At 38.3% G+C, this 19134-nt stretch overlaps 1 protein-coding gene across 9 annotated transcripts in view; it reads right to left on the bottom strand.

Annotated features, from left to right (window-relative positions):
- The window catches only part of UTRN (utrophin), a 505421-nt gene that overhangs the window by 395746 nt on the left and 90541 nt on the right, over positions 1–19134 (bottom strand). For all 9 annotated transcript variants that reach the window (XM_077895925.1, XM_077895964.1, XM_077895934.1 and 6 more), the window contains one exon: positions 4253–4314. In XM_077895925.1, the coding sequence (XP_077752051.1) occupies positions 4253–4314 (62 nt within the window). The remainder of the gene's footprint in view (positions 1–4252; positions 4315–19134) is intronic.

Below are 19134 nucleotides of genomic sequence, written 5' to 3'. Positions count from 1 at the left end.
TCCTATCTCAGATAATAGCATCTTGTCAAAAGGAGGTGTCAGAAAAGAGGGAGGGAAATAAACATTTTGAATATACACAGGTAGTGGAATCAACAAGATTTGCTGTTTGATTGCAATGTACTGGGGAGGGAACCCCCAATAAATGCCCAGGGATGGAATTCAAAATAAATTCCTAATCAATGAAAGATGCCATCCGTACCTATTGGCATTTTTCAGCACAAGGGCCCAAATGCTCTGGGGAGGGACTCATGCTGCAGGGAAGCATCAGACTCAATCAATAATTCTATTTTAAACTCTACCACAATATACCAAAAGACATGGGTAAAAAAAATAAATGAAATCAAATTCATTCTCTTCACCAGGATTTTTTTTTTCTCGTGCTAGCCTCTGGATTACCTACTGGCACCAAGCCCAAAAACTACCTTTTCCCAGCTGAGTAGAATTAAGCTGTATAGGGAATCTATGGAAATCTCCCAGCATAGAAATATGTATTCTCTTTCCTGGTCACCAGTGTGGAAGCAATCTGATTTATGGATTTAAGACAGCCAGAGGAAAGAAAAGAAAAAATGTGGATGAAGTTCAATGTCACTGCCATGAACCCTCCTCCATCTCTTTATATCCAAATAGTCATAATTTCTTTGATAAGTGTGTTCTAGAACCATCAAATTTTCCTTCTACTTTGATTTCTTACTAAAAGGATCTGAAAGGAAATGTTTCCAGGGTCAGTTCTACTTTTGATACTTTTTCTCCAAACAAAATAAGCTTTTAGCTTCTGTGTCAGTTTACATAACTGGAACTGTTAAAATGTTAAAAATGTTAAAAATGATAATATTACCTGGTCTTTTCACAGTGATTACAAGCTTCCTGGGGCAAATAATTTACATGGGACTTAAAACCCTCACTTCATTTAACAGAAGAATATGTACATTACAAATGTACAAATTTAAGTATCAAGTTCATTAAGTAAACTATCCTGGTAGTACTGGACTTGGTGTTATCTGAGGTCTTTTTAAAGATGTTAATAACCAGCAATAAATACTGAGCTATTTCTTTTTTTTTTCTTTTTTAAGATTTCTTTATTTATTGGGATGCCTGGGTGGCTCAGTGGTTGAGCATCCGCCTTTGACTCAGGGCACGATCCTGGCGTCTTGGGATCAAGTCCCAAACGGGACTCCCCGTAGGGAGCCTGCTTCTCCCTCTGCCTACGTCTCTGCCTCTCTCTGTGTGTCTCTCACAAATAAATAAATAAAATCTTAAAAAAAAAAACAAAAAGACAAAGTTGTCATTAAAAAAAGATGTATTTATTTATTTATTTATTTATTTATTTATTTGAGAGAGAGAGAGTGTGAAAGTGAGCAGAGGGGAGGACAGAGGGAGAGAGAGAGAGAATCCCAAGCAAACTCCCTGCTGAGCACTTAGCCCAACACAGTGCTCAATCTCACAACCCTGAGATCATGACTTGAGCCAAAATCAAGAGTCGGATGCTTATCTGATACCAAGCTATTTCTTGAGAGAATTCAGGTACGTGACCAAATCATCAACAGACACTGGGAACCATCCAATGGAAAAGAAGTAACTGTAGTGAGGATATTTTTAAAGCTCAACAAAGGAAGTACTTCAGCCATGCTGGGTATGAGCTAAAGCTTTGGTGCCAGGCTTGCATCCATCAGGACAAGGTTCTGGACCTGGAGATGAAGCAGACCTACTGGCTGATGCTCCAGTTCAACAGTCTGTCACAGACTGTCAAGGTGCTATCTTGTCTGAGCCAAATTCATGGTAATACTGATAAACATTTTCAATTATTCCTTCTCAGTTGTCTCCACCTTTCCTTGACCTATGGCACTACTTCTCTCCATTCTCATAAACACGGGTAAAAGTCATTGACTCAGTTTAAAATGTCCCTCAAACATAGATCTACCAAGATTATGATGCTTCCAAATGATCTGAGCCACCACTGAGCCACCCAGGCACTCCCCAAATGATCTTTTTTTTTTAAGCTTTTATTTATTTATTCACACACACAGAGAGAGAGAAAGAGAGAGAGAGAGAGAGAGGCAGAGGGAAAAGCAGGCTCCATTCAGGGAGCCCGAAGTGTAAGTCAATCCCAGGTCTCCAGGATCACGCCCTGGACTGAAGGTGGCGCTAAACCACTGAGCCACCCGGGCTGCCCCCAAATGATCTTTAACAGGAGTTCTAAGGCAATTCTTCCCCCCAAAACTAAATTGAGCTGCTAAAACGTAGGTCTGTTTAATTTGCTCTACCTAGAAATAACCATATCCTCCTCAATAAAAATCAGGAGGGATAATCTTAACACATCTCAGCACTCATAAAAACACTGGGATAGGGCAGCCTGGATGACTCAGTGGTTTGGCGCCGCCTCCAGTCCAGGGGCCTGATCCTGGAGATGGGATATTGAGTCCCACGTCAGGCTCCCTGCATAGAGCCTGCTTCTCCCTCTGCCTGTGTTTCTGCCTCTCTATCTGTCTCTCTCTGTCTCTGTCTCTCTCTCTCTCTCTCTCTCTCTGTGTATCATGAATAAATAAATAAAATCTTAAAAAAAAAGAAAAGAAAAGAAAACACTGGGAATAAAACATCTCATATCCAGACTCTTTCAGTTGCTATAACTATGTTGCACAGAATATGGTCACGTGCAGATGAATACTTCAAAAGTTTTACATAATGTCAAATCCAAAGAACCCAGATGTTACCTGTGCCTCTAAAATAAAACAAATTAAGAGACACCTGGGTGGCTCAGTGGTTGAGCGTCTGCCTTTGCCTCAGGATGTGATCCCAGAGTCCCAGGATCCAGTCCCACATTGGGCTCCCTGCATGGAATCTGCTTCTCCCTCTGCCTATGTCTCTGCCTCTCTGTGTGTGCCTCTCAGAAGAAATAAATAAAATATTTTTTAAAAAATTAAAATTTCCCCAGAAATACCTATATCTGCTCTAGAATAAATCCTACACATAAAACCACCAATTATGCAAGCACTTCTATATTTTTTACCCTTCTGTCAAGGTCAGTTTTCACATTCCTAACATTCTTAGAGGCAAGATAAAACATCCCTCCACAAAAACGTGCAAAACCTAAGAAAACACTGCAATCAAATAATCATATGTAAATACTGGGATATGAAGCAATTTTTAAACTGTGCTGCTAATCAAAGTAATCCTAAAACATTCTCAGGTTGCCTCAAAGAAATACTGATGTTTATTTTCCTGACCTTTGTAACCTTCCCAAACAGAAACTTTTGAAAAAAATAACTCTTAATTTAAGTAGCGTTCATGCTATTTAAAAGACTACGATGATATTTCTCCAAGAAAACTTTATTTCTCCTCTTTCTATCATGGAGTCCTAAAAATCTTCCTCCCACTTCAAACGTAAAGAACCAAATTCCAATGTCAATAACCAATGGATAATTATATAAGAACAAGTCTGAAAATAGCCCCGCCAATTACTCTTTTGGTTTTCCCTGCCCCTAAAAAGAATATTGCTCAAAACACTGATTACGTTCCAAGTGGTTTAGAAATGCTGAGAGAGATTAGATCCTTGGAGAAAGAAGTGAGGAAGTGCACAAAAAATAGAACCACAATGCAGATTAACATTATTAGCCAAATCCACAGGTAAGAAAATGCCTAAACATTTCTGCATGGGGTAGAAAGGCTGCCTGTATAACTTTGATTTTAACCAGGCAAAGTGAAATCATCATCTATCTAGCTACGGGAACACCAAATTTGCCTAGTGATATATTCACTTCTTAAATGTACCCAGGATTCACAGAGTCAAAAGCAGCCAACTGTTGTTTATCTGGAGAATGCCAGGTAAAAATTAAAAGCTGTTTATACCATGAACTGTTTGTACCAGGATTTCCACTTAAACATATTTGAGAATTTCTAAAAAGTATAAATGTATCTGCACACTCAGAAGATTTCTGCTAGGTTACCTGCCATGGGAAAATTCACTGCACTTCCAAACAAGCTCCATCAGTCAGAAAGAGAAAACTGGATCATCATAAAGTGTTTGAAAGTCTCCATTACCAGGACTCCTGGGGGTGGCTCAGCAGTTGGGCGTCTGCCTTTGGCTCAGGGAGTGATCCCGAGTTTGGGGATCGAGTCCCACATCAGGCTCCCTGCATTGAACCTGCTTGTCCCTCTGCCTGTGTCTCTGCCTCTCTCTCTATGTCTCTCATGAATAAATAAATAAAATCTTTAAAAAAAAAAAAAAAGAAGAAAAAGAAAATAAAGTCTCCATTACCTTTGAAAATCGCGCATTGATCCATTTGGTAAAGGTTTTCTTCTGCACGTCATTGTGTTCATCTGTGGGAGGGAAAGGGAGAGAAGGGAAAAAGTATGAAAGTCTGTACCTTTGGGAAGGATTCTAAATACAATCATCCCCATCATGGAGAGTTTAAAATAGTAGTCCTACTAGTAGTTCTTGAGGCTCAGATAGAACATGAAGCTCAGGCACCTTCCCCAGGGAGCCCCGTCCTGGGCCTCAGCCTGCTACCGTCAACCATTACATCTACGTGTGTGGGATAGAATTAGCACCTCACTTTCACACTCTTGCACATACTTCCTGTTGCAGTTTAAAATTTCAGCATGAGAGATGTTAGCATGTCCAAAACAAAAATCAAAGTTATCCACAAAAACCTAGGAAACTCACGATCTTCCTCCTTTTTCATACAAGTCCTATACCCTCCAGAACAAAAACTAGTATAACGGTATTCCACAACCTGTTTTCCTGTACTAAAATTGACAGGACGAGGTTTTAATGATCCTGAGCTATAAACATAATCTACAGGTTTTACAAGTGGAGAAACCAGAGTCGTTTAAAAAAAATTATCAACTTTGGTTTTGATTATAAATTCATGCTCCAAGCCACAGCCAGTAAAATTCGACTTTAAAAATTATAGCATCTTGAACTTCTGGAAGATAGGCAGAATGATTTAGTTAAGTACAAGGAAACCATGTGCTAAATCCAAAAGAACAAAAAGGCTTTAGAACAAAATAGACCGCACCCCAATCCACTTAGCTTGTGACCTCGGGTCAATCATTACAATGCCTCGTCACCCCAGATTCTCATCTGCCAAAGAGATAAATACACCCAGCTTGCAAGGGCATTGTGAGGATTAGTGAATATGAGTGGAAAACATTTGGCAAAGAGCTGGCATTGAGTTCTTCCTTATTGCTATAATTATTGCTACAGTATGTGTGTAAACATGGCAGATAAATACCCACTATACCCTTCCTGTTACTTCTAATGGTATCCTCTTCAGCAGCTCCCCAGTTCTCAATTACCACCAGCAAGAGTCACTGTTGGCTTAAAGCCTACAAAACAGCACATTAACAATCTCTAACTGGTTCTGAAAGCTGCCTCAGGAGTATTTGGAATCGTGCAGAAAGCTGAGGTTCTGTGTGTGTGGTGTGTATAAATACACTGTCTGCCCCGGTGCCATCCATCCTGCCAGGCTGCCTCCCACAGCACAACAGCAAAATAATAACAGAGAGGCCCAAGTGCTCTCTGCTCTCTGTGCATCAGTTTCAAAGGGCTGCCTTCAACACAGACCTCCTTGCTCATCTCTATCAGCAGAATTAGAAGTTCAGCCACCACTTCCCCAAGTTTGTGATATCTTTGGTCCTTAACTCCCTTCTGGAAGGAGAGTTTGTGATTAAAAGGTCATTCCTGAAATAAGTAGAATGGCAGCAGTTCCAGAAGAGTGCATGTTGACATGTCCATAAAGGTAACTAGAGACTGACTCAGACACAAAAGGGGCAATTGGATGAAAAGCAAAACTGTTGTCTAAGAACCGTCTTGATGTTAACTGTACTGGTGGCCTTCCCTTCAGAAAGGATAATGCAGTCAGCATCAGACCTGATTTCAGGCTTTCTACCATCGATCAATGCCACACATTGCCATTTATTAACCAAGAGGACTTGGTTACACACTCTTGAGTCCCCACCTTGCAATCACACCTAAGAGGGACGAAGCTGAGATTATACACAGAATAGATGTCAGTCACATATATCAACCTGCAGAGAGCACTAAAACAGCCCCACCGATATGAATATGATATGAAATATCAGTCTTCAGAGCTCTTAGAAAATCTAATTATTTGTCCCATTAACCTTAGAAAGAATTTATGTTTGTAAATTTTACCATACATATTATTCCATAATGCTATGAATAAAAATACATATAAAGGTCATAAATAGTATATTTTCCTAATTTCATAACATTCATACATCTTAAAGATTTTATCACCATAAAAATGGGAAAAATTCTTAGGGATTCATATTAATAAATTTTGCTTTTTTCTTATCTTTTCTGAGTATTTAACCTTATTTTCAAAAACATATTAAAATATTTAATAATTCATAGGTACCTCTCCAGATGTAGACTGGTCAAAGAAATGAGTGTCTGCACCTTACCAAATGATAAGTAAGGTTTTTCAACTGAACACATAAAAAAAGGTCTACAAACAGATTTCTGCCATACAGAGATGTTTATAAAACTTAATGTTTCTATAATAATATTTGTTCTTTTGGGGTCAAATCAAAGTTTGAATATGAATTTATGTAACCAATATGAAATAAAGTATGAGATTTTAAAGATAAGTTGTCCAACATCCAAATATTTCAAAAATACCCCCAAATTTATAAACATTCCCTGTATTCATTTTCCTGATACAGTTAAAAAAAAGAGGGAAGAGAGTTCATATTTCGATAAAGTTTTAGTTCACATTTCCTTTTGTTCAATTACACACACACACACACATACACACACACAGAGGAATTTAGTAAAAGAACTGGAATTAGCCTGTGGCTTTTCAATTATGAGATTAAAATGTAACAAATCTGGAACACTTACTAATAGAAAACTGCCCTCTGCACCACAACAATTGAGGTAACAACCCTGGCCCAGGTCCTGTTTCGGGAAGGTGAAAATATGATAGCTAAGTGGTGGGAAAACAACTGAAAATCTTAGTCATGCAATTCTGATCAATCATTCTGCCCTTCCTAGAAATTTATAGAGAACTTCAAAAGTCTCAAAGTCATTCCAGCTCTCCATTATCAAGCCAATCTGTCATTTAATTTCCCCAAAATAAAAATGTGCAGAAAACACCATCTTACACATAATTGGATTATTTTCTACAAATAAGTTACTATAATTTACACTTTAAATGTATTCATTCCAGTTTCCAAATAAGCATTTTCTTTAGATTTGGATTTTAGAAAAACCCTTTAGTTTCTGAAAGCCTTTCAGGGCTTAGTTAGCAAACCTTATTCCATTAATGACCTTTCTCCATTAGGGGGACAAACACGGGACTGAATTAGGAGAAGAAAAATGTGTTAAATCCCTTAAGGCTGATTTTCCAAATTCTTCCCCTAAATATTTTGCTCCTCTTAAAATGCTTTTGGCATGCTCACACAGATCCAAGGGCCTCTGCTGCTGTCTCGTCTGGAATTTTATTTCTGTGATGGGTAAGAGAAGTGAAGCAAGAAACATCAACAAAACTGCCTGATAAATCTTCCAGGAAATCGGCTTGCAATATTTTTCACTTCACCAGCTCAAATGCATACAAAAATTCTTTCACCAGAACGTAGCAACAAATCTCAATTTAAATCCTATACTGGAAATGTAGTAGAGAAATTAGGACCTGTTTCCCTTATGGAAAGTTACTAGTCCTAGGAACATGTATACTGCCTTTAAAACTGAACCACTATTAGAGAGAAAGCATTACTCGGCTCTACATCTTTCAAAACAACTGAAGAATGTCTAATTGGTTGGCAATAATCTGAGTTCCATGGAATACAACTATTCAGAGAAAAAGTCCCTATACTTTAAGCCAAAAAAGATTTGTCTTGTTGGATGATTTAAAACTTGGATTGGCTTTATTAAAGTCTCTCATGAAATGCAACTCACCCTAGAAAGCCAGTTTCTCATTAGCAAAAGAGATTATTTCAGAAGCAATGACAGCATTTCAGATGATACTCCCACTTCTTCTTTTTCTGGCTACTGTATTTAATCAAACCCAATGAAACCTACTACCACAGCTTAATGAGATCATTCTCCTCTCTTGTCTTGTACCCACTTGGTTGGCCTCTGAATGCCACCAATTCATTTACTGAAACAACATGCATTAAAATGGCACATAGAAATATGTAAATATTATGTACTAATCTGCCAAATGTTACAAATATGTAGTCAAAGACACAGAGACAAGAGGAGACAGACTGCTCTCAATTAGAGTGTATAAACTCCAAATTTGTTTCAAAATCTGACAATCCCAGAGGGCCTGGGAAAAAAAAAAAAAAAGAACTTTAAAATGTGCTTTTCAAAATTGTCAAAACTACCTAAGTATATGTGGAGTTTAGATGATTAGCATTTCAAATTTATCTTCGTAAGTTTATCGTATTTACATACACTTTGAAGTTATTAAGGGTAAAAACTGCATTTGCAACAGTCTTTCTGACTTCACTTTATAAAAAGCAAAAAACAATTCAATGGTCTCTTTGGGAGATGTGAAGGTGGGTGAAGTGACAAGAGGAAAACAACTTTACTTATCAACTAAGAAGCCTGAAATCCGGGGACAAAAGCTAAATGAATTGCCCAGCATCACCTACTGCGCAAGTGACAGTCACAGACAGAACCAGGTCCCACAGACTCCTGAGCTTGCCTTCAATGTATGCCAAGTACAAGAAGGTCAGAGTTTCATGGGGGGAAAAAAGGGCATCAAAAATATATCTTGAAGGACAGATGAAGTCTGATTCCTGCAAAGAAGGGCATTCTAGACAGAATAAGTGAAAGTAGAGTAATACCCTCTTCATTTCAGACTCAAAATCAATACTCACAAAAAAGAGCATATTTAAATAAAACATAATTGCATATCTATGAGAAAGCAGAGGATTTAACATATATTAAAATAATTCTAAAATACTCCAAACTTTAGAAAGTTTTTAATCCTGAAAAATGTTTATATCCATAAGAAGAAGATGAGTACAGAGTTACGAATATATGCTCAAAAATGTTTTCTTAAGAAAATATAGAGTCTTTGAAAAGCAACCTCTTTAAGTAAACACATGCTCTTCTAGTATGACCCATTCACTTTGCTCCCAAATTTATGGTAATTCTGCAACCCTTGGATTCCAAAGTCTACAGCCCCACTTGCACTGTATTTAGGATTTCTGTCATTTTTACTATTGGAGGAAAATGTTTCAGCAGAGAACCAACCTAACCCACCCAAACTACCCACCTTACTATCACAGAGTCAGTGAGTATGAGAGCAGGAAAGCATATAAAAAGAACATCTAATCAAACCTGAAAGTAGACATGTCAGAAGCTTATCCCATAAAATGAAGTTAGGTGAGCCAGAAATCAAATCAGAATCCATATGTCTTTATCCAGTACTCCTCCCATGATTGCAAAACTTTTTAACATCTTGATTCAGATACAATTCACATACCATACAATTTGTCCATGTAAAGTCTACGATTCAATTTTTTGGTATATTGCATTATTAAAATTTTTTAATTGTAGTGAAATACATATAACATAAAGTTTGCCAATTTAACCATATTAAAGTGCACAATCCAGTGATGTTAGTTACATTTACAGTGGTGTGCGACCATCACCACTTTGTCCAAAGCATTTTTCATCTGCCCAAATAAAAACTTTATAACTTGGGGTACCTGAGTGGCTAAGTGGTTGAGCATTTGCCTTCGGCTCAGGTCATGATCCCAGGGTCCTGGGATTGAGTCCCACATCGGGCTCCCCGCAAGGAGCCTGCTTCTCCTTCTGCCTGTGTCTCTGCCTCTCTGTGTTTCTCATGAATAAATAAATAAAATCTTTTAAAAAAAGCAAGAAACTTTTTAACTCTTAAGCAATAATTCTCCCACTCACAGGGGCATCTGGCTGGCTCAGTTCATAGAGCATGTGACTCTTGATCTTAGGGTTGTACATTCAAGCCCCACTGTTGGAAGTGGAGCCTACTTAAAAAAATAAAGTATGATAATTCTCCCATTCTCCCTCATCCCAGGTCCTAGTAGCCCTTAACCTACTTTCTATCTGTATGTATTTGCCTCTTCTAGATATTTTATATAAGTGGAATCATACAATATCTGTCCTTTTGCATCCAGCTTATTTCACCTAGCATCATGTTTTCTAGAATCATTCATGTTGTAGCACGTGTCAGAATTTCCTTCCTTATTATGGCTGAATAATATTTCATTGTACATATATGCCTCTTTTTTAAGTGATTTTCTGTATTTGTTTATTTGAGAGAGCAAGAGTGAGCGGGGGCGGGGGGCAGGAGCAGAGGGAGAAGGACCAACAGACTCCATGCTTAAGTGCAGAGCACAACACAGGGCTCAGTCTCACAACCCTGAGATCGGATCTGAGCCAAAATCAAGAGTCGGATGCTTACCTGACTAAGCCGCCCAGGTGTCCCATAGTGTCACATTCTATTCATCCATTCGTCTGTTGATAGACATTTGGGTTGTTTCTACCTCTTGGCTATTGAAAATACAGCCACAATGAAAATCGGCAGGCAAGTATCTGTTCGAATCCCTGTTTTCAGTCCCCTTGGGTATATAGAGTGAAATCACTAGGTCATGTGGTAATTCTATGTTTAGATTCTGAGAAACTGCCTTGCATGGAAACTGTTTTCCCTAGCGGCTGCACTCCTATCAGCAAAGCACACAGATTTCAATCTCCACATCCTTGCTAACGTTTATTTTCCTTTTTTAATTATAGTCATCCTGGTAGGTGTGAAGTGGTATGTCAGGGCTCAGATTTGCATTTCTATAATGATTCATGATGCTGACCATAAGACTGCATTTTGAAAATGCAAAAACTCAAGAACTACCAAGCAAAACCACCAAACTCTGAGATACCAGAAGACTTTCTGAACTAGTCCCAGTTCAACAGCATTTTACTCCAAAGTCACTGGGGTTCACAGATAGGTCTTTTGCATTTAATCTGCAAAATATTGCAAAACAATCTATTCCCTAAAGAATTACTTTCAAAATTAGATATAACCCATTAATTCCTGACCATCTTTAATTTGAGTGTTTATTCACTTCTCACCTATTTTCTACTTGATGAATTCAAGTTTTTTAAATACAGAAGGGAATGTTTTCCAACTTTCATTTTCTAGAGTTGCCAAACTCTGTCTAAAGACTGAGTCTGTGAGATTTACAGGCATTCAAAATTGTTTGAAACCTTCTCTTTGGAAATATCTTTTGGAAAAACTCTTCACATCTTAGATATAAACAGCAGTATATATGTTGCAAATGCAAAAGAACAAGCACCCAATTTACAGGAGCAAAAATTACAAATTTTACATACAAACACTTCACTTTGGACTTTTGTCCCAGGAGCGAAGGAGTTTTATTAAAATCAGTTGAGAGGGGCAGCCCGGGTGGCTCAGCGGTTTAGTGCTGCCTTCAGCTGGGGTTGTGATCCTGGAGACCCGGGATCGAGTCCCACATCAGGCTCCCTATGGGGAGCCTGCTTCTCCCTCTGCCTGTGTCTCTGCCTCTCTCTCTCATGCTCTGTGTCTCTCATGAATAAATAAATAATATTTAAAAAATAAAATAAAATAAAATAAAATCAGTTGAGAAGAGTCTGGGTGGTTCAGTAGGTCATGATCTCAGGGTCCTGGGATCCAGCCCTGCATCAGGTTCCCTGCTCAGCAAGGAGTCTGCTTCTCCCTCTCTCTCTGCCCCCTCTCCTCCCTACTCTCTCTCTCTCTCAAATAAATAAATAAGTAATCTTTTTTTTTTAAATCACTTGAAATGTCATAGCACAAGAAGAGGTTATTTAGGAAGAGCTGAATGAGTCATAATGATGATGAATCACTGTCATGAAAAGTCAATAAACTAATATTTTTTAGTGATTTTAGTGATAAAATAGCTAGAATGTTAAAAAGAAAATGTGAAATTCCTTTACTTTATTCTTATTAAAGATCTATTATGTTCTACAAACTGTCTACAGAAATCTTCATAAGCATATTATTTCCAGATGTATGAAAATTTATGCAAATGAGTTTTCATGAGAATAGGGAAAATTTTTTTGAATGGAATAAGCATTCCACTGATCTGACTTAAAACTTTGTCATGACAACTTCTACTTTCTAAAATAGGAGCAAAAACATGTCAAGACTGCTAAATATTCACACAGCAATTTTCTGATTTTAATTATTTAATTATTTTCCCCATGATGATGAGGAAATCTAGGGGATTCTTCTAGATTCTTTTAGATTCCTAATAAATCCATGTTATAAAACAAAAACATCCAACAAATAGCATTTCTCAAACAAAAAATCTTGGGAAAAAAATATCCAAAGAAAAAGAAAACAGTACTTTCAGTACCCAAATATCTCCTTGCACTCCTATGCAGGAATGCTATTATTTTCTATAGAACTGATGTAGGAAAACTACATGTCTTCTGTAATTACAGCTTTGGGTCATCAAAGTCAGATAAAAATATATACTGAAAAGCAGCAAGCAATTAATAATCAGTGAATGAGCATTGTAGACACCAGTGATAACTATCTGAAGCCACCAACCCCAATGAATTAAAGGGTGTGACAGTGCTGCTTAGTTTCCCTCTTTGGAACTATTTTCAAATAATTCTGTGTGTGTCATGGCCCACATAAATACCCTGGGACAGATGAAGACCCAGACAACAATTCATGCAAGTTCAAATACTGCCTGTCAATTCAGCTACTCAGGACAGTTCCCTGGTAGCCCCAAAGAGCAGTGTGACCCCCAAGGAATTTGAGAATCAAGGAAAAACTATCTTTAGCTCATCAAGACTAGACTTACAAAAGTCTACACAACCTTAGAGGCCAGAATGAACACTCCAAAATGTCCAGAGCTACAAGCTTCCTTGACTATAATCCATCATTTGGAGAATTCTTAGGGCTTAGATTCTTCCCTCCACCTCTCCTCTTAATTTTTATTACTCACCTCCTTCTTCCACTCATCTTGCTTTTTTAGACATCCAAATTTCCCTCCATCCTGCCTCTCTGATACTCTTTTCCAAAACCCTCCGTGGACCCGTCTTGGGTTAGGTCACCATTTTGGAATTCTCAGCCATAAAAGCTCACCTGGCTGCACGGGTGTGGTCACCCTCAAGCAATCCCAACACCATGTGAGTCTCTGTACCATTTCTCTCCTGGAGTGTCTTTCTGCACCTTTTCTTTCTCTACTTAAAACTTCCTGTATGGTGTCTGTAATATAAATTTTCAACATAGAAAGTGTGATGCTACGTTTGTGTTAAAAAGTCAGAGGCTTCAAACATTTTTGTTCACGAACCTCTAAAAGAACTCCCATGCACATTTGACAATATCTATAGTAAATCTAAATAGTTAAAAAGATATAACTTCTAGCACATTGTTAAGAAGCCACAAATTTGGGACATCTGAGTGGCTCAGCAGTTGAGCATCTGCCTTTGGCTCAGAGCGTGATCCCGGGTCCAGGGATCAAGTCCCACACTGAGCTCCCTGGAGGAGCCTGCTTCTCTCTCTCCCTATGTCTCTGCCTCTCTGTGTGTCTCTCATAAATAAATAAATAAATAAATAAATAAATAAATAAATAAATAAATAAATAATCTTTTTAAAAAGCCACAAATTCAGCTCAATTATTAGGAAATGTCTCTACTACCTAATTGGCAAAACTAGTCCTCATTGTCAAACTAACGAGCTAATCAGACTTATTTTTTGAAGAGGAAGTCTGACTTTAGTTTTCTACTTATAAACCATGTTCATATGTGTCTCCAGGGTAACTGGGCAACGGCTCACATCATAATTCTCATTCTGAGAGGGAGGGATGGAGAGAGGGACAGAGAGAGGATGGATGGATGGATGGATGGATGGATGGATGGATGGATGGTCAATGGATGGCAGGCACAAAGTCTTGCTCCTGGATGCAGTAAAGCACTAGCCATTTTAATAGTTCTTAAGAGAATGTTCTTTACTTTGCATTCTACTGTTGCTCCCTTGTTTGCCACCATACAGTAATGAAGCACAGCAAGATCTGGAGAGGGTGAGTGGTGTGTCTCTCTTTTGTAAAGTGGAGGAGAGGAATCCTGAGAGGAAAAGTTGAAAAGGAAAGGCAGGCTACTTAACCACTGGAAAGGCTGGACACAGAGGAACACATAAACTCCAGTACGCAAACCATTCCAGGGGCTTAATGTTATCCCAACCTAGGATTACAACTCCAGACAAGAAGTTGTAATTTAATTAGAAAGGCTAAACCCTAGAGGTGGCTTCTACAAAGATATGTTATCTTTGTTACCATTAACACCAGAGACTTTGTCAATTAATTTAATGAACGTGAGAAATGTGCTTTTACTGCACTCAGTAATTGGCATAATTAGAAGGTTAGAAACACTCTCCCAATGGTGAGTTTAGTGTTAGTCAATAAATGTGGATTGGCCAAAATATTTTACAGACAAGTCCCACCACTGACTATGAGGATAAAAATCTGACATAGGTAGGAGGTTCAATCCTGTGTTTAGCCATTGGCTGGGATGATCCTCATTGCCTGATACTGACCTCTAAGTCCTCTCTCTAAAACAGCATTGTTCTATAGCACAACACAAGCCAGATAATATAAAAATTTTTAATCTTCTAGTAGCCATGTTAAAAAAGGAGATTAAATCAATTTTAGAACTATGTGTCTTTTCCCCCCATATATATGCAAAATCTCATTTTGACAAATAATCAATATTTTAAAAACTATTACACTCTTTTTCTTAGTATACTTTTTGAAGTCTGGGGTGAATTTTACACTTATAGCTCATCCCAACGCACATAGGGCACAGTTCAGGTGCACAGTAGCCATTCCGCTGCATTGCATGGTTCTGGAATACTGCTGCATTGACTCCAACTAAAACCTACTTGTCCTTCAGGAGGACAGAGAACTGTAGCTTACGAAGCTTATGAAACAGGCTATATGAACTGTTTTTTAGCCTCCTTGTTAATAGTGATTATTTATTTTTTTTAAGATTTTGTTTATTTATTCATGAGACACACACAGAGAGAGAAAGAGAGGCAGAGACACAGGCAGAGGGAGAAGCAGGCTCCATGCAGGAAGCCTGACATGGGACTCGATCCCGGGTCTCCAGGATCACACCCTGGGCTGAAGACAGTGCTAAACCGCTGAGCCACTCAAGCTACCCACTAATAGTGATTATTTAATGAATGCCAATGTGCACAGCCAGTTTGAGAAGCCTGTCTTTATCACAGCCCTCACAGGCGGACAATTGATAGCCCCATAACCTACTTTTAAGCTCTGGGAGCTAAGAATACTGAGCAAAAAATAAAAAATTAGCAGTCATGCATGGACAAATTAGTTTAAGTTGTTTTTATAAGACTTCCTGTCCGATAAACAGACATACTAAGAATTGGAAAGGTTTCACCTCTTTGTTACAATCACCACTTAAAGTTTTATATTTCCTATTCTTTAATTTTTTATTTTTTTTAAAGATTTTATTTATTTATTCATGAGAGACACAGAGAGAGAGAGGCTGAGACACAGGCAGAGGGGGAAGCAGACTCCCTGCAGGAGCCTGATGCAGGACTCAATCCTGGGACCCTGGGATCATGCCCTGAGCTGAAGGCAGATGCTCAACCACTGAGCCACTCAGGTGTCCCTATTTTCTACTCTTTTAATGAAAATTAGTTATTTGTCTATTTTGTGGAAAACAAAGAAACAGAAAGTGACATTTACTGACCACCAGGTAGTATTTTACTGAGCATCTACTATGCTGGCCCCAAGAGAGATTCAGATGATGCTTTCAAGAAGCTATCATGGAGGTAAGCATGAGGGTGGGGAAAGGATAAGTACACAGATAACAGATGGACAATTATAATTAATATATTATGTACAGATACATTCATAAATGTAGAGGGAAATTATTTCTTTTTGATGGGGGTGAGGAGGGAATCAGAAGAGGATGCAAGGAATAAATTGCATTTGAACTGATTTATTTGAGGCATATAAAACTGTTAGGGCATTTGTGGAAGAGAGAACATGCAAAATCCTCGAGGCATAAAGAACAGGACACAGACAAAACTATGAGCTGTTTCTCTGGCTGGACGATTTTTGATCACAGCTGCGATATCATTGAATTATTTAAATGGACTGTGGCTAGATTGTGGAGGACTTATAAAATCAAGCTAAGAGTTCAAATGAACAAGCAATGTAGGCCACTGACTTTTTTCTAAGCAAAGGAGTAACACAAAGTATGCTGTAGTGAGTTTAATATGAAAAATGGATTCATAGAGGTGGGAGGCTAGAAGCAAGGAAGCCAATGTGAGGCTTATTACAGTCACCTGTGATGGACATCTCAAAGCCAGAAGCAGTGAGGTAGCAATGAAATTAGAAAGGAAGAGATAGCTGCAAGAAGAATTGACTATACAGGTGAGGTTCCCATGACTTGGCTACTGAATTACTGGAAGGGCAACGAAGAAGAGAAATCAGAATGTACTTTCAGGTAATGTGAAGGATAGCAGTGCCTCTCCATTTAAAAAAGGAAAAAGAAAAATAGCAGCTCAGGAAGAGAAACCATTTAAAAGAAAGAAAATTCTTTGTACCTAATGAGTCAGAGATTACCTGGATATTCAGGTGAAGATGTCAAGCAAGCCTATGACAACGCAAGACCGGGGCAGTAAAGAGAATGTCTTCACCAAATGGAGACCATCCGAGCATAACCGGTTCAGAAGAAAGGCATACTTAACAGCGTTAAAGCACCAGAGGAGCCAGGAAAAGGATGCCCAAAGGATAGTGAATCTGACCATCAAGAACCAGCTGACATCCAATGACACAAGGGAGCAAGGAAGTTGGCTTTGGGCTGGCAGACATAACTGCATATTATAAGTTTTCTGGAGCAATATGACAACATCTATACTAACATATTTAAGATTACATGACCATTGACCCACAAATTCTGGAAATTTATTTTAAGGAAATAATTAGACATACGTATTTAGATACATTTAAAAGAATGTACTTCCTCAAAGCACTCTTCATAATTGAAAAAAAAGCCTTAAACAATCTAAATATCCATCCATAGGGGTTATTTAAAAGTATATTTTCATGCATAAATGCAACGATTTAAAAAATGATATTTAAGAGGGTGCCTGACTGGCTTAGTCGGTAGATCACATGACTCTTGACCTCGAGGTTGTGAGCTTAAGCCCCACATTAGGTGTAGAAATTACTTAAAAATAAAATCTTACAAAAAATTATACTAAGAGAAAATGTACAGATATGGAAGGATTTCACCATATATTAAGGAATAAAAAAGCAGATTATTAAAGAGCACGGTGTTTCATTTATACACTGTGTGCATATATGACTAGAAAGAAAAAGCAAAACATTAGCACCATCTAGTTCTAAGATCCTGAGAGATTCTTATATTCTATTTTTGTGAGCTATATTTTCAAATTTCTATAACAAATAATACTTCTGTACCACTTTTTTTTCTTTAAAATACCCATTCTGCGGGATCCCTGGGTGGCGCAGCGGTTTGGCCCCTGCCTTTGGCCCAGGGCGCGATCCTGGAGACACGGGATCGAATCCCATGTCGGGCTCCCGGTGCATGGAGCCTGCTTCTCCCTCTGCCTGTGTCTCTGCCTCTCTCTCTCTCTGTGACTATCATAAATAAATAAAAATTAAAAAAAAAATAAAATAAAATACCCATTCTGCAAAAGGTGTGTTGTTTTCCACCTTACTGGAAATAAGTAGGAAGGGAAGAGAATGTGCAACTATAAAAATAACCTGGACTGAGCAGTCTGCCTCCCTGCCTTGGTGGGAAATGGTGAGAATAGGAGAGACATGGCCTGTCTGTAATTACAGGCAGACAGGAAGGATCTAGGATTTTATATGCCAACACTCAACACACAAGAAAGAGCTCCCTCAGAGACCAAACCTCAAGGTCCTCCACAAGGTGCAGTTAAGGTAACATATTTCTAAAAATGAAACTATCCAGGTTAAATTGCTTTTCCTTCTGTCTTTCCACTGACTTTCCCACTTCAGTCTGAGGAGATAATTGGGTACATGTAAAATAACTGTGCTTATGGAGGGTCATCTCCTCCCATCGTCTAGTCTATGTGTTATGTAAACGTTGAAAAGGGAGTTGCATCATTTAAAATACACCTTTTGCAATAAATCCAAGTATTTTAAGGTAAAATTATCAGGGTACTTATCAGTTATTAAGATGTTAAAACAAAAACAAAAAATTAATGTAAAAAACGTTACTGACAGATCACACTAAGCCACCAAGGCTTATTCAAGGGCATATATATGCACACACACCTGGAGAAAAATGGGGTATGATTGTCCTTTGTTCAGAGACTCTAATGAAATACAACTCTCTATAAATAGAGTTTTTAAAATAGAAAATAGAGTATTTCAGAAATACTTTTTGAGGGAACCCTGGGTGGCGCAGTGGGTTTAGCGCCTGCCTTTGGCCCAGGGCGCGATCCTGGAGATCCAGGATCAAATCCCACGTCGGGCTCCCGGTGCATGGAGCCTGCTTCTTCCTCTGCCTATGTCTCTGCCTCTCTCTCTCTCTCTCTCTCTCTCTGTGACTATCATAAATAAATAAAAAAATAAAGTTTAAAAAAAAATAAAGAAACAGCTATTCCATCCACTGTTGCTACATACATTTAAAAAAAAAAAAAAAAAAAAAGAAATACTTTTTGAATTCTCTATTTCAGAGTCTTCTAGTAGTAAGCCATAAAAAGTTGAAAACAAATGTAACATAATTTTAAAAGGGGGAAGAGTCATTTTAGCAATTATATTTTCAAAATTTCAAATGCATTAAAATGCAATCCTTTATCCAAGTAAAATATTTATAATAAGCCAGATGGACATGCCAGAAAGGAACACTATGTTTCCCCTTAAAAACTCAGGGGCAGGGCAGCCCGGGTGGCTCAGCGGTTTAGCACCGCCTTCGGCCCAGGGTGTGATCCTGGGGACCTGGGATCGAGTCCCACATCGGGCTCCCTGCATGGGGCCCGCTTCTCCCTCTGCCTGTGTCTCTGCCTCCTTTTCTCTCTCTGTGTCTCTCATGAATAAATAATAAAATCTTAAAAAAAAAAAGCTCAGGGGCAAAGATTTCTT

This window comes from Canis aureus, chromosome 1 (genome assembly GCF_053574225.1).
Source record: "Canis aureus isolate CA01 chromosome 1, VMU_Caureus_v.1.0, whole genome shotgun sequence".
Taxonomy (NCBI): Eukaryota; Metazoa; Chordata; class Mammalia; order Carnivora; family Canidae; genus Canis; species Canis aureus.
Note: the sequence above shows the minus strand (reverse complement) of the source record. Positions and strands in the feature narration are given on the sequence as shown.